General features: G+C 50.7%; 1 protein-coding gene across 1 annotated transcript in view; it reads right to left on the bottom strand.

Annotated features, from left to right (window-relative positions):
* LOC147105498 (dynein axonemal heavy chain 3-like) overlaps positions 1-16,801 on the bottom strand; it is a 201,746-nt gene that overhangs the window by 168,972 nt on the left and 15,973 nt on the right. Inside the window, exons 8-10 of the mRNA XM_086009911.1 lie at positions 9,675-9,865; positions 8,927-9,022; positions 4,423-4,614 (exon numbers count right to left, since the gene is read on the bottom strand). Of these exons, the coding sequence (XP_085866037.1) occupies positions 4,423-4,614; positions 8,927-9,022; positions 9,675-9,865 (479 nt within the window). The remainder of the gene's footprint in view (positions 1-4,422; positions 4,615-8,926; positions 9,023-9,674; positions 9,866-16,801) is intronic.

Raw genomic sequence — 16,801 nt, 5'->3', positions numbered from 1 at the left:
ACAAGTGCGAGTTTTTCCAGAAGCAGATCTCGTATTGTGGCCACGTTATTGATGAAGAGGGGTTACATAAGTCACCTGAAAAGATTGAGGCAGTAGTCAAGGCTCCAGCACCGGAAAATGTGTCACAACTGAGGTCGTTCCTCGGGCTGGTGAACAACTACCATAAGTTCTTACCAAATTTGTCTACAGTATTACACCCACTGAACACCCTACTGCAAACGGGGGTACCATGGAAGTGGAATGACGAATGTAAACGAGCTTTCCAGAAGTGCAAAGAATTGATCACATCAAAAGAGGTGTTGGCCCATTTCAACCCAGCACTACCAATTCGGTTGGCGTGTGATGCATCACCCTATGGTATTGGAGCGGTGCTGTCGCACAAATTCCCAGACGGGTTGGAGAGGCCAGTAGCCTTTGCATCTCGGTCACTAACCTCAGCCGAGCGCAACTATGCCCAGATTGACAGAGAGGCCCTCAGCCTAGTATGGGGAGTAAAAAAATTCAACCACTATCTGCATGGGCAGAAGTTCACCTTGCTGACTGACCACCAACCACTTGTCTCCGTCTTTAATCCAAAGAAGGGCGTTCCGGTGATGACTGCACAACGGCTACAAAGATGGTCCCTTTTTCTAGGGGCGAACCAATATGAAATAGAATATAAGGGCACGAAACAGCATGGAAACGCTGATGGGCTATCACGCCTGCCACTGCCTACTGTGGAGGAAGCACCAGCAGTGGACCCTATCGAAATATTTTATTCGTCGATAATTGAACGATTGCCAGTAACTAACGCGGATATAGAGAAGGAGACCCACAATGATCCGACACTGTCTCGGGTATATGATTTGACGGTGAAGGGATGGCCAACACATGGCGACTCACTGTTGCCAGCATTCTCATCCAGAAGAGAACAGCTGTCAGTATGCCAGGGGACAGTGGTGTGTGGATCCCGAGTGGTAATTCCACCCAAGTTAAAGGAGAGAGTGCTCAATGAGCTTCACGAAGGCCATCTGGGAGGGGTGAAAATGAAAAGCCTTGCTAGGGCTTATGTGTGGTGGCCGGGGATCGATCAACAAATCGAGGACCTAACAAAGAGCTGCTCAGGATGCCAGAAGGTCCAAAATGCACCACCACATGCCCCTCTACACCCATGGGAGTGGCCCTCCTCTCCATGGCAATGGGTGCATATTGATTTTGCTGGTCCATTCATGGACTCAATGTTCTTAATAGCAGTGGATGCGCACTCGAAATGGCCTGAGGTGATCAAAATGTCCTCCACCACTACAGAGAAAACGATTGCAGTCCTACGGACCATATTTGCCAGGAACGGCTTGCCAGAGCAGATTTGCTCTGATAACGGACCACAGTTTGTGTCCGAAGAATTTCGGAAATTTATGAGAAGGAATGGGGTAAGGCATTACACATCCACCCCGTATCATCCAGCACAAATGGATTGGCTGAGAGGTTCGTACAAACCTTTAAAAAGGCGATAAAGGCCATGTGCGACGATGAAATTCCACTACAGCATAAGGTGGACAATTTCCTGTTAGCCTACAGAAATGCGACACATGCAGTTACCAACCAGACCCCGGCCATGATGTTCTTTAACCGAAGGTTGAGATCTCGTCTGGATTTGCTCAGACCAAATGTGCGAAGAAATGTTGATGATAAGCAATTCCAGCACATTAATGAGAAGCCGACAAGGAGCTTCAATGTAGGATAACCAGTCTTGGCCCGCGGCTACCGAACAGAGAAATGGCAACCCGGAACGATATGCACACAGCAGGGGCCACTAATGTACACAGTGGATGTCGGGGAGAACATTGTGAGATGCCACGTCGACCGGATCCTAGCGTCACAGGAACGAGTCAACCCCATGTCTCGCGTACCTGGGGATGAACCCGACATACCGGTAGCATCTACCCCAGAAACAGTAGCAGCGGAAACTGATGAACTAACCGACGAAAGGGGGCCAGAATCGCCTCCGCTCCAAGAACAAGAACCTCAGGAAAGGCGCTATCCAGAAAGGATCAGGAAGCCGCCCCAAAGACTGAATCTATAAATGGACTATTTCAGTTTAATGTGCATGTTAAAGTGTTAACTGTTATTTGAATGTTATGGGTACTGTTAATCTAAAAGGGGAGGAATTGTAGTGTATGTACCTTTAAGAGAGAACTACTTTTGCAGCTCCTGTATTCTGTAGTACCGGCAGTGACCACACCTGTATATAAGCCTTGAGCATGCCTCTGTACTGTTAGTCTTTAGACTACCCTCCTCCAGTAAACACCTGTTGATTGTTAATTTACAGCCTCCGTCTAGTTATTGGAAAACACCATACTTTAAGAATCACGGATTCAACACATAGTGCGGGCATACATTGGCACCTCTGCTCAGCAAAGGCAGCTCATCTCTGCTGGGGGGTGAAGAAGATCAAAGGATGCTTGGTGCATCACCTCAACTGGGCAGGGGCAACATTAAAGAGGGCAGAAGCCCCCTAAATAAACCTGAATGAAATGTGGAAGGGGCTTTGAATGAGCCCTGCATGAATGGTTAAGCCATTTTCAAGGTCAGAGAGATGGCCATTTCTGACCTCTCAGACAATCCTCCTGCCACAGTCTCCCCAGCACCATCCTTCCTTTCTATAGTTTAGGGAAGACAAGGAAAGAGGATTGGCCGGAGTGCTGAGTCTGACCTCCCTGTTACACGCGATGGAGCAGGCAATGGGCAGGCAGCTGACACCCATGTCAGTATGGGAGGCGGGAGGGGAAGGAACACGTACAGTTTTAGCGGAGGGGATTTGGAGTCAAGCCTGCCCATTCTAGTTCCCTCTGTACTCTGCTCCAGGCCTGCCTGAAAGGGGCGAATTCCGAGAGGGAAATCCAGGCCAGCACTTTCTTTCAAGTAAAGAGACCAAATTCATTAACATCAGTTTACAAAGCAATTGTCTCGTTAGAACACTCTAATTAATCACACATCCTACCGACAAAAAAATGTCATTATACAATTTGCAGCTGACTAGTTGTAATACTTTAATGGCTAACCTCTCACTTTCTGTGCTGTGATGGCACAGATCAGTTTGTTCAGAAATTCTCTTCTAAACTTGTTTCTTCAGCCTACACAAGTCAGCAGGGTGCTGAAGCAAAGCGACTGACTGAGCAATATATTATTAATTCTGTTTTGAGGCTTCAGGTAATGACAACATCTCACATCCTGTTTCCAGGGAATTATTCACTCCTTGATGTTGGAAGCGTCACACTAACTCAAGATGAATTGGCACCTGTGGGCAAATTTATCAACTCAACTTTCAGTTGATAAACTTGTTGATTAATGAACATAGACATATGTTGACTACTGCACTGCAGTTGACAACCTAATCCTCTTTAATACCTTAGGAAGGAACATAGGACCAGGAGGAGGCCATTCAGCCCCTCGTTACTGCTCCGCCATTCAATAAGATCATGGCTGATCTGTATCTCAACTCCATTTACCCGCCTTAGCTCCATATCCCCTGATACCCTTACCCAACAACAATCTAACCAAGGGCAAAATACTGCGGATGCTGGAAATCTGAAATAACAACATGAAAATGCTGGAAACACTCAGCAGGTCAGGCAGCATTGAGGAGAGAGAAACAGTGTCAACGTTTCGGATCGAGGACTCTTCGTCAGAACTGGAAAAGTTTGGAGAAGAGCGATTTTTAAGCAGGGGCAGGGAGGAGGGGAGGAAAGAACAAAGGGGAAGGTCGGTGACAGGCTGGAAGGCAGGAGAGATTGACTGACAAGAGGGATGATGGTGCAAGGCAAACAGACAGGTAATGGGACAAGTTAAGAAACAAAAGATGACTCTCGATGAGGTGTGAATGGCGATGGCAGAATCATCAACAGTTACCATGTGAGAAAACAAGAGAAAAAAAATAAAATAAATATAAAAATCTAACCATCTCAGTTTTAAAAGCTCCAATACACAAAACTGCTGTAGACATGCTAAATATTGTGGTTAGATATAAGAAGAATGTTAGCCATTTATTCAGCTACTACAGCTCAGTTAAACACTCTAAATCCTTTAGTGGCGAACAGTAAAAATATAGGCAGACTCGACATCAACAGGAAGCTTGCAGATAATCGATGTTGCCTAAAATAGAAACAGAAAACGCTGGAGAAACTCAGCAGGTCAGGCAGCATCGGTGAAGAGAGAAACAGAGTTAACGTTTCAGGTCGATGACCCTTTGTCAGAACGTTCTGACGAAAGGTCATCGACCTGAAACGTTAACTCTGTTTCTCTCTTCACCGATGCTGCCTGACCTGCTGAGTTTCTCCAGCATTTTCTGTTTTTATTTCAGATTTCCAGCATCTGCAGTATTTTCTTTTTGTATAGATGTTGCCTGCTGTTCATTCCTGCTTGAGCCTATTTGGGCCGAGTTACCTGAAACCAGTCAATGGTGCAGCAGTTAATCAGAGCTGGGAACTGGCGCAGACGGGTGCGAAATGCCTCTCCTATGGGGCTAAACGCCAGCATCAAATGCAGGTTCTGCTGAACTCTTTCGGTAAATTTGTTGTACGCGTTGAAGGGGGTAACGTCGAGCTTTGTTTTCCCCACAGGCGCAAGCTGACCCATCTGGCAGTGAAAAAAAAAACCATTGTCAAAATAACACAAGGGATACTAACGTACGGAATGTTGGCAGTGAGATCCAAGGTCATAGTCCAACCACAAGGACATCCTAAAAACTATCCGAATGATTTGCTCCTGGTTTGCGAATTTGAGAGAGAAAAAAAGAGCTTGCATTTTTATAGCGCCTTTCACAACCTCAAGATGTCCCAAAGCCAATTACATATTTTTTGAAGTGTAGTCATTGCTGTAATGTAGGAAATGCAGCAACCAATTTGTGCACAGCAAGGTCCCACAAACAATGATAAATGACCAGATAATCTTTTTAGTGATAGTGGTTGAGGGATAAACATTGGCCAGTCACTGAGGAGGACTCCCCTGCCCTCCTTTGACTAGTGCCATGGGATCTTTTACACCCAGCTGAGAGACCCAGCGTCTCATCCGAAAGACGGCACCTTCGGCAGTGTGGCACTCCCTCAGCACTGCACTGGAGTGTCAGTCTGGATCATGTGCACAAATCTCTCTGATTATCCTCAACTTTGCTACTTTATATATCTACTAGCTGAAGTGCCCGGCGGTGCCGAGGCTTTTTCGAGGGAATGTTGTTGTTGGAAGAGAGAGAGAGAGCGACTGGGGGGAAGAGAGAGAGCGACTGGGGGGAAGAGAGAGAGCGACTGGGGGGAAGAGAGAGAGCGACTGGGGGGAAGAGAGAGAGCGACGGGGGGAAGAGAGAGAGCGACTGGGGGGAAGAGAGAGAGCGACTGGGGGGAAGAGAGGGGGGGAGGGAGGGGAGGGGAGGGAGGGGGAGGGGAGGGAGGGAGGGGAGGGAGGGGGAGGGGAGGGAGGGGGAGGGCGGGGAAGGGAGGGCGGGGAAGGGAGGGGGAGGGGAGGGGGAGGAAGGGGGGGAGGGAGGGGGAGGGCGGGGAAGGGAGGGAGGGGGGAGGGGGAGGGCGGGGAAGGGAGGGCAGGGGGGGGAGGAAGGGAGGGGGGGAAGGGAGGGCAGGGGGGAAGGGAGGGGGAGGGTGGGGGGGAAAAGGGGGGGGAGAGGGAGGGGAGGGAGGGGGGCGCCCCCCCCGAGGGTCGCCCCCCGAGGTGAAGACCGCCGATTGCGCGCGCCCCCCGCCCCCCGAGGGTCGCCCCCCCCCCCCGAGGTGAAGACCGCCGATTGCGCGCGCAGCAGGAGCTGAGACGCGGCGTCTCTCTCGGCCGGCGGGCCCAGTTGCCAGGGTAACCGTGACGCTGACCAAGCCAGAGAGAGAGACGCCGCGTCTCAGCTGCTCCTGCTGCGCGCGCGGCCCCCCACCCCCCGCCCGAGGGTCGCGGCCCCCCCCACCCCCCCGAGGGTCGCGGCCCCCCCCCCCCCCGAGGTGAAGACCGCCGCTTGCGGCTGTGGGAGACGTGGGCCCGGTTGCCAGGGTAACGCTGGACGCTCAGCAAGCCCCGCCTCCTGGCCAGCCAGAGAGAGACAGCGCGTCTCAGCTCCTGCTGCGCGCGCACCCTAGCGGCGCTGGGCTGAGGCTCGGCCCTCCAGCCTTCGAGTGGGGCCGGGAGGTGCCTAGCTCGGGCGTGGGTGCGGAGGAGACGCCGAGGCTTCTAGGCCTACCTGGAAAAACGGGGAAAGGTAGGAAAATTAACGAGATTAGATAAGTTAATTACTTTCTAAATAATTTTTTTTTAAAACAATATGTGTTTTAAAAGCAACGTTTTTTTTTAAGACGCAGAAAGCGGGAAAAAGAAAGGAAAAGTTTGGAATCAAGATGGCGGCGACTCACCTCGGTTCAGAACGATAAAGCCCGGCCACACACGCACCGATTGGCCCGGCGGCACACGCCAGCAACCCGGCGTACGATTGGTCGAGCTCGAGGTCACTCTGTCGCTAATGAGCGGATAATGAGATGCTAATGAGCGGAATGTTGAAGGTTTTTGGGATACCGCGGGCGCAATTTTAGCCCGGCCGAAACGTAAATACGCTTAAAACCGTCTCGGAAGCGTAAGCTTTCTTTGGAGGTAACGCGCGCGTAGGTACGCCCTGTAACTTTCGAGTGCATACCCATAAGCACACGCGATGACAGACAGATAGACAGATAGACAGATAGACAGACAGAATGACAGAAGTACCGATTTATATATATAGATAGAATTACAACGCTTGTGACTAGGACATCCCTGTCGGTTATGGGAAAGCTGCTGCGAGTGTCAATCAGTCAAAGAATCCTGATTGGCTAAGCTACCTTGTTCATACAGAGATCGCATGCTAATTGCCTGCATCCAATATAACTACAGAGGTAAACAAGGACAGAAGGACAATCGGGATGCAGCAAATAGTTTATCAATAAATAACCAGCAAGGAAGAAAAGTAGGAAAAATAAAAGGTACATAGGAACATTGGAATTGCTAGACTAAAAAAAGGACCAAGATCTATCTAGATCGCCTGCTACCATCCTAGTAGTCGCTTGAAAAGGTAATATCCATTTCCCTGGATGAGTTCTTTGTTGTGAGACCTATTGCACTGGGTTTCTGTCCCTTTGACACTGTCTGGGATTCCTGTGTCTCCCGTAGGGGGTGGAGCTGAGCCGGACTGTATTCCGGAGATGCCCTGGAGGTGGGAGGGGCTGGTCCTGATGTCCCGCCACATTTTCCCGGGGCACCGCTGGCTGGGCGTCCCAGCGCAAGCGCACCCAGTGAGACCTGACCCCAGGCCCCAGTCAACCGGAGGAGTCTAGCGGAGATCCCGGGGGGCGGGGGGGCAGACTGAAGGTGGGTGGACTTTTTAAAATTTTGATCCCTTTCCCGCATTCCCAGGATGTTTTCAGGCAATCGGAGCCTTCTGTCTGCTGAGTTCCCAATTTCAGAGGCCAGACACGTAGCTGAGCTCAAACTTCCCAGCCCTTCTCCACACTGGGCCTGACCAGGGGTGCTGGGCTGGGCTGGGAACCCTCGTGCTATGTTAATGGGCGGGACCAAGAAATGCCAACTCTCCTGGGCTGGCCAATGAGTTCAGTGCTCCGAGTCAGCACTGGGGCAACAGGGACCCAGAAAATCCAACAAATAGATACAAAAAAATGAAGTCTTTCATTTGTTCGCAAGGCTGCCATTTCTGCATCATAAAATAATAAAATTCTAACAGGACTAGACAGACTAGATGCAGGAAGGATGTTCCCGATGGTCGGGGAGTCCAGAGCCAGGGGTCACAGTCTAAGGATAAGGGGTAAGCCATTTAGGACTGAGATGAGGAGGAATTTCTTCACCCAGAGAGTGGTGAACCTATGGAATTCTCTACCACAGAAGGCAGTTGAGGCCAATTCATTAAATATATTCAAGATGGAGTTAGATATATTTCTTAAGGCTAAAGAGATCAAGGGATATGGAGAGAAGGCAGGGACAGGGTACTGAGTTTGGATGATCAGCCATGATCTCATTGAATGGCGGAGCAGGCTCGAGGGGCCGAATGGCCTACTCCTGCTCCTATCTTCTATGTTTCTATGTTTCTGTCATTGTCCATCACTAGTTTGGTCCTGTCTTTCAGGAGCCTGGGGCTCCACTTTTAAAGGTAAGTTTTATGCTCCCCCTCCCCCTATAATGTCGGACACAATCGCCATTGCGCCACCGATCCACACTCCTCTGGTGTTTCCACACAGGGAGCTCACTGTAGGACACCAGGCAATGCTACGCACTGTGGGCCCAGTGTGAGGGGCTCGGCACAACTTTCAGCAGCACCACACCAAGTCACACACTGCAGAACAGGTGATCAAAATGAGTAACAACCCGGTGAGAGATCACTCCAGGCGAGTCGGACAATCCCACTCCCCTGAAACAGTTCAGATTCCGGCAGTGACACTCCAGGGGGTGAATGCTTGCACCCTGCTGCTAGCACTGATTGGATGATGGGGGTGGTGGGGGGGTCGGAGAATCCTGACACTCTCCATTTCACAGCCGCTGATATCACAAACACACAAAATTGAGGGGCAGGAATAGACCAGCTGGTCCATGAAACCTGCCACACACCACGATGGCTGAAGCACGTTGGCTAAACACTCCTTCCCTCCCCCGAGCCCCCCGCCCCCGCTCCTCACACCCACCCCCGCAGCCATGTGAGCTCCTGGGAGAGGCAACAAACAGAAAAAATCCCAGGGACAATAAGGAAGAAAAATACTCTGGAAAATTCTTCACTGGCCCCCTCAGGCCACCGAAACCAGTGCAGGAGTTCACACCGACCGTGTGTTCTCTGTATTAATTCTGCCAGGTCTACACCATGCCGAGCAAGACTCCGGTCACGAGTGGAGTCTCGGGAAATGTATCTGGCGGAGAGACTAAATCTTACCTTTTCGATTATTGCTCGCTTTTCCTTATTATCGAATAGGTTGGGGATATCCCCGGCGTTCAGAATCATATTGATGTCTTCCAGAAAGGCTTCATCCTGATATAAAATAGTGATGAGGAGAATTTATCACTTAGACATATTATATATTTTATTATTACTCATTCTCGGGATGTGGGCGTCACTGGCAAGGCTGGCATTTACTGCCCATCCCTAGTGACCCTGAGGTGGTGATGCTGGGCCTTCTCCTTAAACCACTGTAGTGGTTTAATACGACTGAGTGTCTTGTTAGGCCACTTCAGAGGGCAGTTAAGAGCCAACCACGTTGGTGTGGGACTGGAGTCACATATAGGCCAGACCGGGTAAGGACAGAAGATGTCCTTCCCTAAAGGACATGAGTGAACCAGTTGGGTTTTTATGGCAATCTGACAGCTTCATGGTTACTTTTACTGACACCAGATTGTTATTTCCGGTTTTTAAAACTCATTTACAGGATTGGAACTCACGTTCTCTAGATTACTAGTCCAGTAACGTAACCACTACACTATCGTACCCATCATCATACGATGGATGTGTGCTTTATATAGGAGGGTGCCCATTTTAAATCTTGATTATAAGGAAATGCATTTAAGATTCGCAAAGTAACAGCCACAGGCCACACTGAGCAAATCAAGGATCAAAACAGGACAACCTGCAGGAATGGACAGTGAGCGCGAAGGATTCTGCTCTGGACAACCATCCCAGTAGTTACCTTGATCTGATGGTCTGCAAACAGGAAGACAGTCGGAGTGCCGTTCTGTCCAGCCCCTCGTAACACCTTCTTCAGGTCATCCTTCCACTCGGCCAGCGTGTACATTTTCTGAATACTGACCTGGAAGATCTCGATGTCAGCCATGAAGGCGGTGAGCCTTGTCGCTGACTGCCTCCCGCTCCCTCCAATCCCTGCCATTTACAACACAACAACAGTCATCGGACCTCCAACACCATCAATACATCCTGCTTTCATTTTTTAAAATTTGTTTATGGGATGTGGGCGTCGATGGCAAGGCCAGCATTTATTGCCCATCCCTAATTGCCCTTAAGAAGGTGGTGGTGAGCCGCCTTCTTGAACCGCTGCAGTCCTTGTGGTGAAGGTCCTCCCACAGTGCTGTTAGGGAGGGAGTTCCAGGATTTTGACCCAGCGACAATGAAGGATCGGCGATATATTTCCAAGTCAGGATGGTGTGTGACTTGGAGGGGGACTTGGAGGTGGTGGTGTTCCCCTGCACCTGCTGCCCTTGTTCTTCTAGGTGGAAGAGGTCGTGGGTTTGGGAGGTGCAGCCGAAGAAGCCTTGGCGAGTTGCTGCAGTGCATCTTGTAGATGGTACACACTGTAGCCACGGTACGCCGGTGGTGGAGGGAGCGAATGTTTAAGGTGGTGGATGGGGTGCCAATCAAGCGGGCTGCTTTGTCCTGGACGGTGTCGAGCTTCTTGAGTGTTGTTGGAGCTGCACTGATCCAGGCAAGTGGAGAGTATTCCATCACACTCCTTACTTGTGCCTTGTAGGTGGTGGAAAGGCTTTGGGGAGTCAGGAGGTGAGATACTCGCCGCAGAATACCCAGCCTCTGACCTGCTCTTGTGGCCACAGTATTTATGTGGCTGGTCCAGTTAAGTTTCTGGTTAATGGTGACCCCCAGGATGTTGATGGTGGGGGATTTGGCGATGGCAATGCCATTGAATGTCAAGGGGCGGTGGTTAGTCTCTCGCTTGTTGGAGATAGTCATTGCCTGGCACTTGTGTGGCGTGAATGTTACCTGCCATTTATCAGCCCAAGCCTGAACGTCGTCCAGGGCTTGTTGAGGTGGCACGTCTCGCCAGAAGCGATTACTCTCCCATATTTCTATAGAAGTAACGAAATTCAGGGTATAAAATTGCACTTCTATTTTACGGCTGTGTTTGAGCAAAGCCTCTACACGTCAGAATAGGCATTGCCCTCTGCCGTTCAGAGAACATGGAAGCACGGAGGGAGGAATGATTCACACAATAAAACCTTTACTTGTAAAATCATCAGGCCTGCTTCACATACCATTAAGAAAAAATCACGACTTCTCATATTCAAAACTGAGATGAGGAGGAACTACTTCACTCAGAGGGTGGTAGGTCCATGGAATATGCTGCCCCAAAAAGCTGTAGAAGCTACATCATTACATAAATTTAAAACAGAAATAGACAGTTTCCTAGAAGTAAAGGGAATTAAGGGTTACGGGGAGCGGGCAGGAATTTGGACATGAGTCTAGGTTCGGATCGGTCATGGTCCTGTGGGTAGCGGAGCGGGCCCAGGGGCCGTGTAGCCTGATCCTGCTCCTATTTCGTGTGTCTAATTCTGTTAGATTCAGGAGATGGTTCTGTGATAGTGGATTGGCGGTTAGGATCAGATCAGCCATGATCTTATTGAATGGCGGAGCAGGCTCGAGGGGCCGATTGGCCTACTCCTGCTCCTATTTCTTATGTTCTTATGTTCTTAAGTGTTAGCAGCAAAAATGGGGTAGAAATTGGTTTGCGTTGTCTGTTTTTCGGGGGTAAATTGGGTGCAAAACAGACCAATTTAGCAGTGGGTCAGCCTACACCCAAATGCGCAGGAGTGAGTCCCACCGTGGGACCCATTTTTAGTCGTCTAATGGCGGTAGGACCATTGAATATGTTAATGAGGGGCTAAAGCCTGTTTAAGGACCCGTTGGAGAACATTGCCAGCGCTGAGTGGAGCAGGCACCGGCCTCGCTCACTCAATGTTTCAGCAGTTTACTGCGGCCTAATCAGCAGCTCCCAACAAACAAGCTCCCTTTCCTTAGGCTTACTTAATGTGGAGCCAGGGGCAGGAGTGATGCTCCCGGCTCCCCGTTACCCCTGACAACCACTGCCCATCGCCATGGGCCCACTTCCGCTGTCCGCCCCGCCATCCCACTCCAGGATTGATGGAAACCTCCTCCCACTGTCACCCCCCAACCCTCCGCCACCCGGGACTAATCAGTCCCCCACTGATCAGCCCCACTCTGGCTGTCCTACCCCCCACCCCCCAACAGGGACAGGATTGATCAGCCCCCCTCCCACTGTCCTAACACTCCCGGGACCGATCACCCTCCCTCCCGCTGTCCCCCAGCCCCTGCTCCCCACACAGGATTGATCGGCCCCTTCTCACTGTCTCCCCTCCCCTCCACAGAACATGATTGGCCTCCCTTTCACCGTTTCCCCTCTACACGGGACCAATCACCACCCCCTCCCGCTGTCCTCCACCACCTGCCCTCTGACCCCCCCCCCAGGATTGATCAACCCCCCACTCCCAATGTCTCCCCTCCCCCACTGCAACCTGATCAGCCCCCTTCCCACCCACGCCCCCACGGCCTAGTTTACCCCGACTCCTCCGGGACTGACCTCAGGGCTGCTGCCATCAGCAAGCGGCCCAGAATCTGATCCTGGAGCAGGGAGCACGCCCGGTGGAGGAGTGTCTGAATCTGATCCTGGAGCAGGGAGCACTCCCGGTGGAGGAGTGTCTGAATCTGATCCTGGAGCAGGGAGCGCTCCCGGTGGAGGAGTGTCTGAATCTGATTCTGGAGCAGGGAGCACTCCCGGTGGAGGAGTCAGAATCTGATCCTGGAGCAGGGAGCACTCCCGGTGGAGGAGTCAGAATCTGATCCTGGAGCAGGGAGCACTCCCGGTGGAGGAGTGTCTGAATCTGATCCTGGAGCAGGGAGCACTCCCGGTGGAGGAGTGTCTGAATCTGATCCTGGAGCAGGGAGCGCTCCCGGTGGAGGTGCAACAGTTGCCCGCAATATTTACATCCCACCCAAGGCCTAATTGCGGACCAGCCTGGGGCCTTCTGGTTCAGTGCCGAGTCCGTGCCCAAAAATGGGTCTTAAAGATTGCAAGAAACCTTCATTGCTGGAATAATTACTGCAGGAGTGCCCCAATCAAGTTGGATTTCTATCTATTCCTTCTGGTGAAGTTTGTGGGGGCGAGGGGGAGCGGGGGGGAATTCCCACTTTGCTGGGCTGGAACCCCTGTTTATGAGCGTAGTGTGTTAGACAGAAGGTAAGAGGAGGGCAAAGTATCCCTTCAGTTAGTAAAGCAGTATATTTTAAGTCTGCTATGGAGACGCATTCTCTCTGTGGGAGGGGTTCACTGGGAGTTGTAATGTGAATTGGAGTTACAAAGGTAGTGGTGGGTTCAGAAACAGTGGGATCTGTTAGCACTGGCTCAGTGGTGGCACTCTCCCCTGAGTCATGAAGGTTGCAGGTTCAGGTCCCACTCCAGAGACTTGAGAACCCGCTCTAGGCTGACACTCCAGTGCAGTGCTGAGGGAGTGCTGCACTGTCGGAGGTGCCGTCTCGTGGATGGGACGTTAAACCGAGGCCCCGTCTGCTCTCTCAGGAGAATGTAAGAGATCCCATGGCACTATTTGAAGAAGAGCAGGGGAGTTAACCCCGGCGTCCTGGCCAATATTTATCCCTCAACCAACATCACTAAACAGATTATCTGGCCATTTATCTCATTTCTGTTTGTGGGATCTTGCTGTGCACAAATTGGCTGCTACGTTTCCCACATTACAACACTGACTCCACTTCAAAAGTACTTCATTGGCTGTGAAGCGCTTTGGGACGCCCTGAGGTGGTGAAAGGTGCTATATAAATACAAGCCTTTCTTTTATGCCTGGGCAGAAATGTAACTTTTCTTCTGCAAACTGGGATCTTCCTGACTTGTGCCTGTAGCAGGGGTTGATGTTTGGAGGTTACAAGCACTGGGGGGTGAGGACTCTGGGTTGTTGTGAGTGAGACTGCATTTGTCGCCTTCTCCCTGGTTCTCCACAGCTATGTCCCCTTACGAGTGCTTCAGTCTTGGTCACTCTGAGCGATCATGGCCACCAGTGCCCACGCTAATATTAACTGGAGTATGGGACATGTTGCACAACACATGTACTGAACTTTTTAATGCTGGTACAGGTAGACTATCTTTTATCCGAAAACCTCGGGACCAGCCGTGTTTCGGTTTTCGGGAAATTTCAGATTTCAGAAGGTATTTTATAAGACTGGGAAATTTGTCGGGGGTGGGGGTCGGCGGGGGGGTCAGGGGTCGGTGGGGGTCGGGGGTCGGTGGGGGGGTCGGGGGTCGGCGGGGGGTCGGCGGGGTCGGCGGGGGGTCGGCGGGGGGTCGGGGTCGGGGGGGTCGGTGGGGGGTCGGGGGTGGGGGTCGGCGGGGGTCGGGGTCGTGCGCACGACTTACGCTGAACGAAACCTTTCGGTTTTCAGAGGATTTCGGTTTTCGGAAGTGCGGATAAAGGATACACTATCCCTTATCCAAAAGGGTGGGGGGTCGGCGGGGGGTCGGTGGGGGTTGGGGTCGTGCGCACGACTTACGCTGAATGAAAAAACCTTCGGTTTTTAGAGGGTTTCGGTTTTCGGAAGTTCGGATAAAGGGTAGTCTACCTGTATACTATTCTAAAAATATGCAGCAAAAATGGAATGGAATCAACAAGTCCTTATATTTTTACTGAGGAAATGTAACAGCGATGGACGTGGAGATTGGGATTTCGCGCTGCTAGACCACTAGAAAGTCTCTTTCCAGAGCTCTTTTTGTTGTGTATGTAATATGTGTGCTACTTTGAACCTATGGACAGGACTGCACTACTTGTAGGGCGTAGTGATATGCAGTACCACTCCTGGCCACAGGGGTATAAATAGTACTGTGGGTACTGATCTCCCCTCAGTTCCCGCCTGTGGGCATGAAGTAAAGACCTACATATAGTCCCTACCTCCAACCAGTAAAGACCTGTTTTATTGTTACTGATTAAGTCTGAGTATTAATTACTTGAACAACTCACAGATTTAACACTGGCGACGAGTCTGATTCGGACCCTGCGGCAGTCACTCCACGGCAGCTTCGTCCACAGCCAGGACGTTGCAGAGAGGTTTCCACCCTCTCCACCCCACTGGAAGACATCCTGACCTCGGAGCCTCCATCGGCGACCGTCAGCTTCTTCTCCAGCTTGGTGGTGGGTAAGCCGTTGTCTGAGCCGGGCAGCGACGCGACAGGCAGTCGACTGCGTTGGCCGCACGAACGGGGCTGGGGGAGCTGGAGGAATAGAGCGCGAGAGCCGCTTCGAGCGGGAGGCATTTCAACAGAGCGATCGCATCTCCTGATAAGAGCCGAGAGCCGCTTCGCGATCCAGCGATCGCATCCGCTGATAAGGGCCGCACTCGGGCGATCGCGGCGAAGATAAGGGCCGCACTCGGGGGCTGAAGGGAGACGGCGTTGGGGGACGGGTGAAGACCGCCAAGCGCGGGAAAACCGCCATTTTGTGGGCGGAGGACGACGGCAAGAGCGGGAAGCCGCCATCTTGGATAGCAGTAAAAAAAAAAAATCTGAGAAATTGCAAATCTACAATGCCTAAACACGGGAATATTAGTACCTTTGATAGTGACCTCGAAGATTGGGCCATATATGTTGAAAGAGTAAAAAATTATTGTAAGGCCAATAAAATTCGTGACCAAGATAAAGCTCTAACATTATTAAATTTAATGGGTGCGAAGACATACGGGCAATTGAAACACCTGTTATCACCAGATGAACCGGCGGATAAGACGTTCGATGAGATTGTTACTGTCCTGAAAGATCATCTAAACCCCACGCCGCTGATGCTAGCGGAACGATTTAAATTTTACGACAGAAGGCAGCTACAGCATGAAAGCAATGCTGAATATTTGCTGGAATTGCGTAAATTAGCGAAATATTGCCAGTTTGGAACGGGACTGACAGATGCACTACGAGACAAATTTGTGTGGTTTATTTAAACAGGATACACAAAAGCGACTGCTCGAGGAGAATGAGCTGACGCTTGAGAAGGCGGTCACTATGGCAGCAGCACACGAAGCCGCAGCGAGAGGCACGGCAGTAATGCAGCTACGGTCACCGGAGCTCAGTGCACACAAATTGGGTGAGAGTTCTGGCAAATGTTATCGTTGTGGAAAGACAACGCATGATCAGAACCAGTGTTGGTTTAAAAACCAAGAATGTAGAACTTGTGGTAGGCTTGGACATATAGCTAGAGTATGCAGGTCAGGGAAGAAGACTAGCAACAAGAAGTCACCGCAAGGAAAATACGCAAAGGTACACAAGGTGACCGAACAGGAGTCCGATTCAGACGCTAGCAGTAATGAACTGGCTAGCTTAAGCTGTAATGAACTGGCTAGCTTAAGAGTACTCAACGCTGGTAAGGGTGCAGACCTCCAGACAATTTGGGTCACTCTTCAGATGGAAGGAGTCCAAGTAAAACTGGAATTGGACACTGGATCGGCATTGACGGTCATAAATAAGAAAGATTACGGAAAGTTATTCCAACATATTCCCCTACAGGATACGGGGATTATATTGAAAACATACACGGGGCAAAGAGTGTACCCCATCGGGAAAATAGAGGTTGCAGTGGTCCACAAGGGCGAAGACAGTCAAATAATGGACTTATATGTGATATCTGAAGGAGGTCCTCCACTACTAGGACGGGAGTGGATTAGGAAAATGAATATGGACTGGCATTTCCTACAAACAATAACGAGTGAGAACTCGGTGAAGATAGTCGGCCCAGACTCTGGAACGGATGATGGTAAGCCCAACTCAGGTGCAAAAGACAAAGTTTCAGCACAGAATTCCACTGAGCAACAACAACATAGTTTAACTGTGGATTCTGAGTCTGGCAAGTCTACTGATGTGCCCATTTCTGAGGGACACCGGGCTCGAACTCAACTCCATTTCAAACTACAACAGCAATTAGAACAAATGCTTCGCCGTTTTGAGCAAGAGTTGAATGCAACGAAAGAGTTCTTTGATGTAGAGTTGGAGAATCTGGAAAG

The sequence above is a fragment of the Somniosus microcephalus genome, chromosome 17, assembly GCF_052327205.1.
Source record: "Somniosus microcephalus isolate GS21.2 chromosome 17, FLI_Smic_1.0, whole genome shotgun sequence".
NCBI lineage: Eukaryota > Metazoa > Chordata > Chondrichthyes > Squaliformes > Somniosidae > Somniosus > Somniosus microcephalus.
Note: the sequence above shows the minus strand (reverse complement) of the source record. Positions and strands in the feature narration are given on the sequence as shown.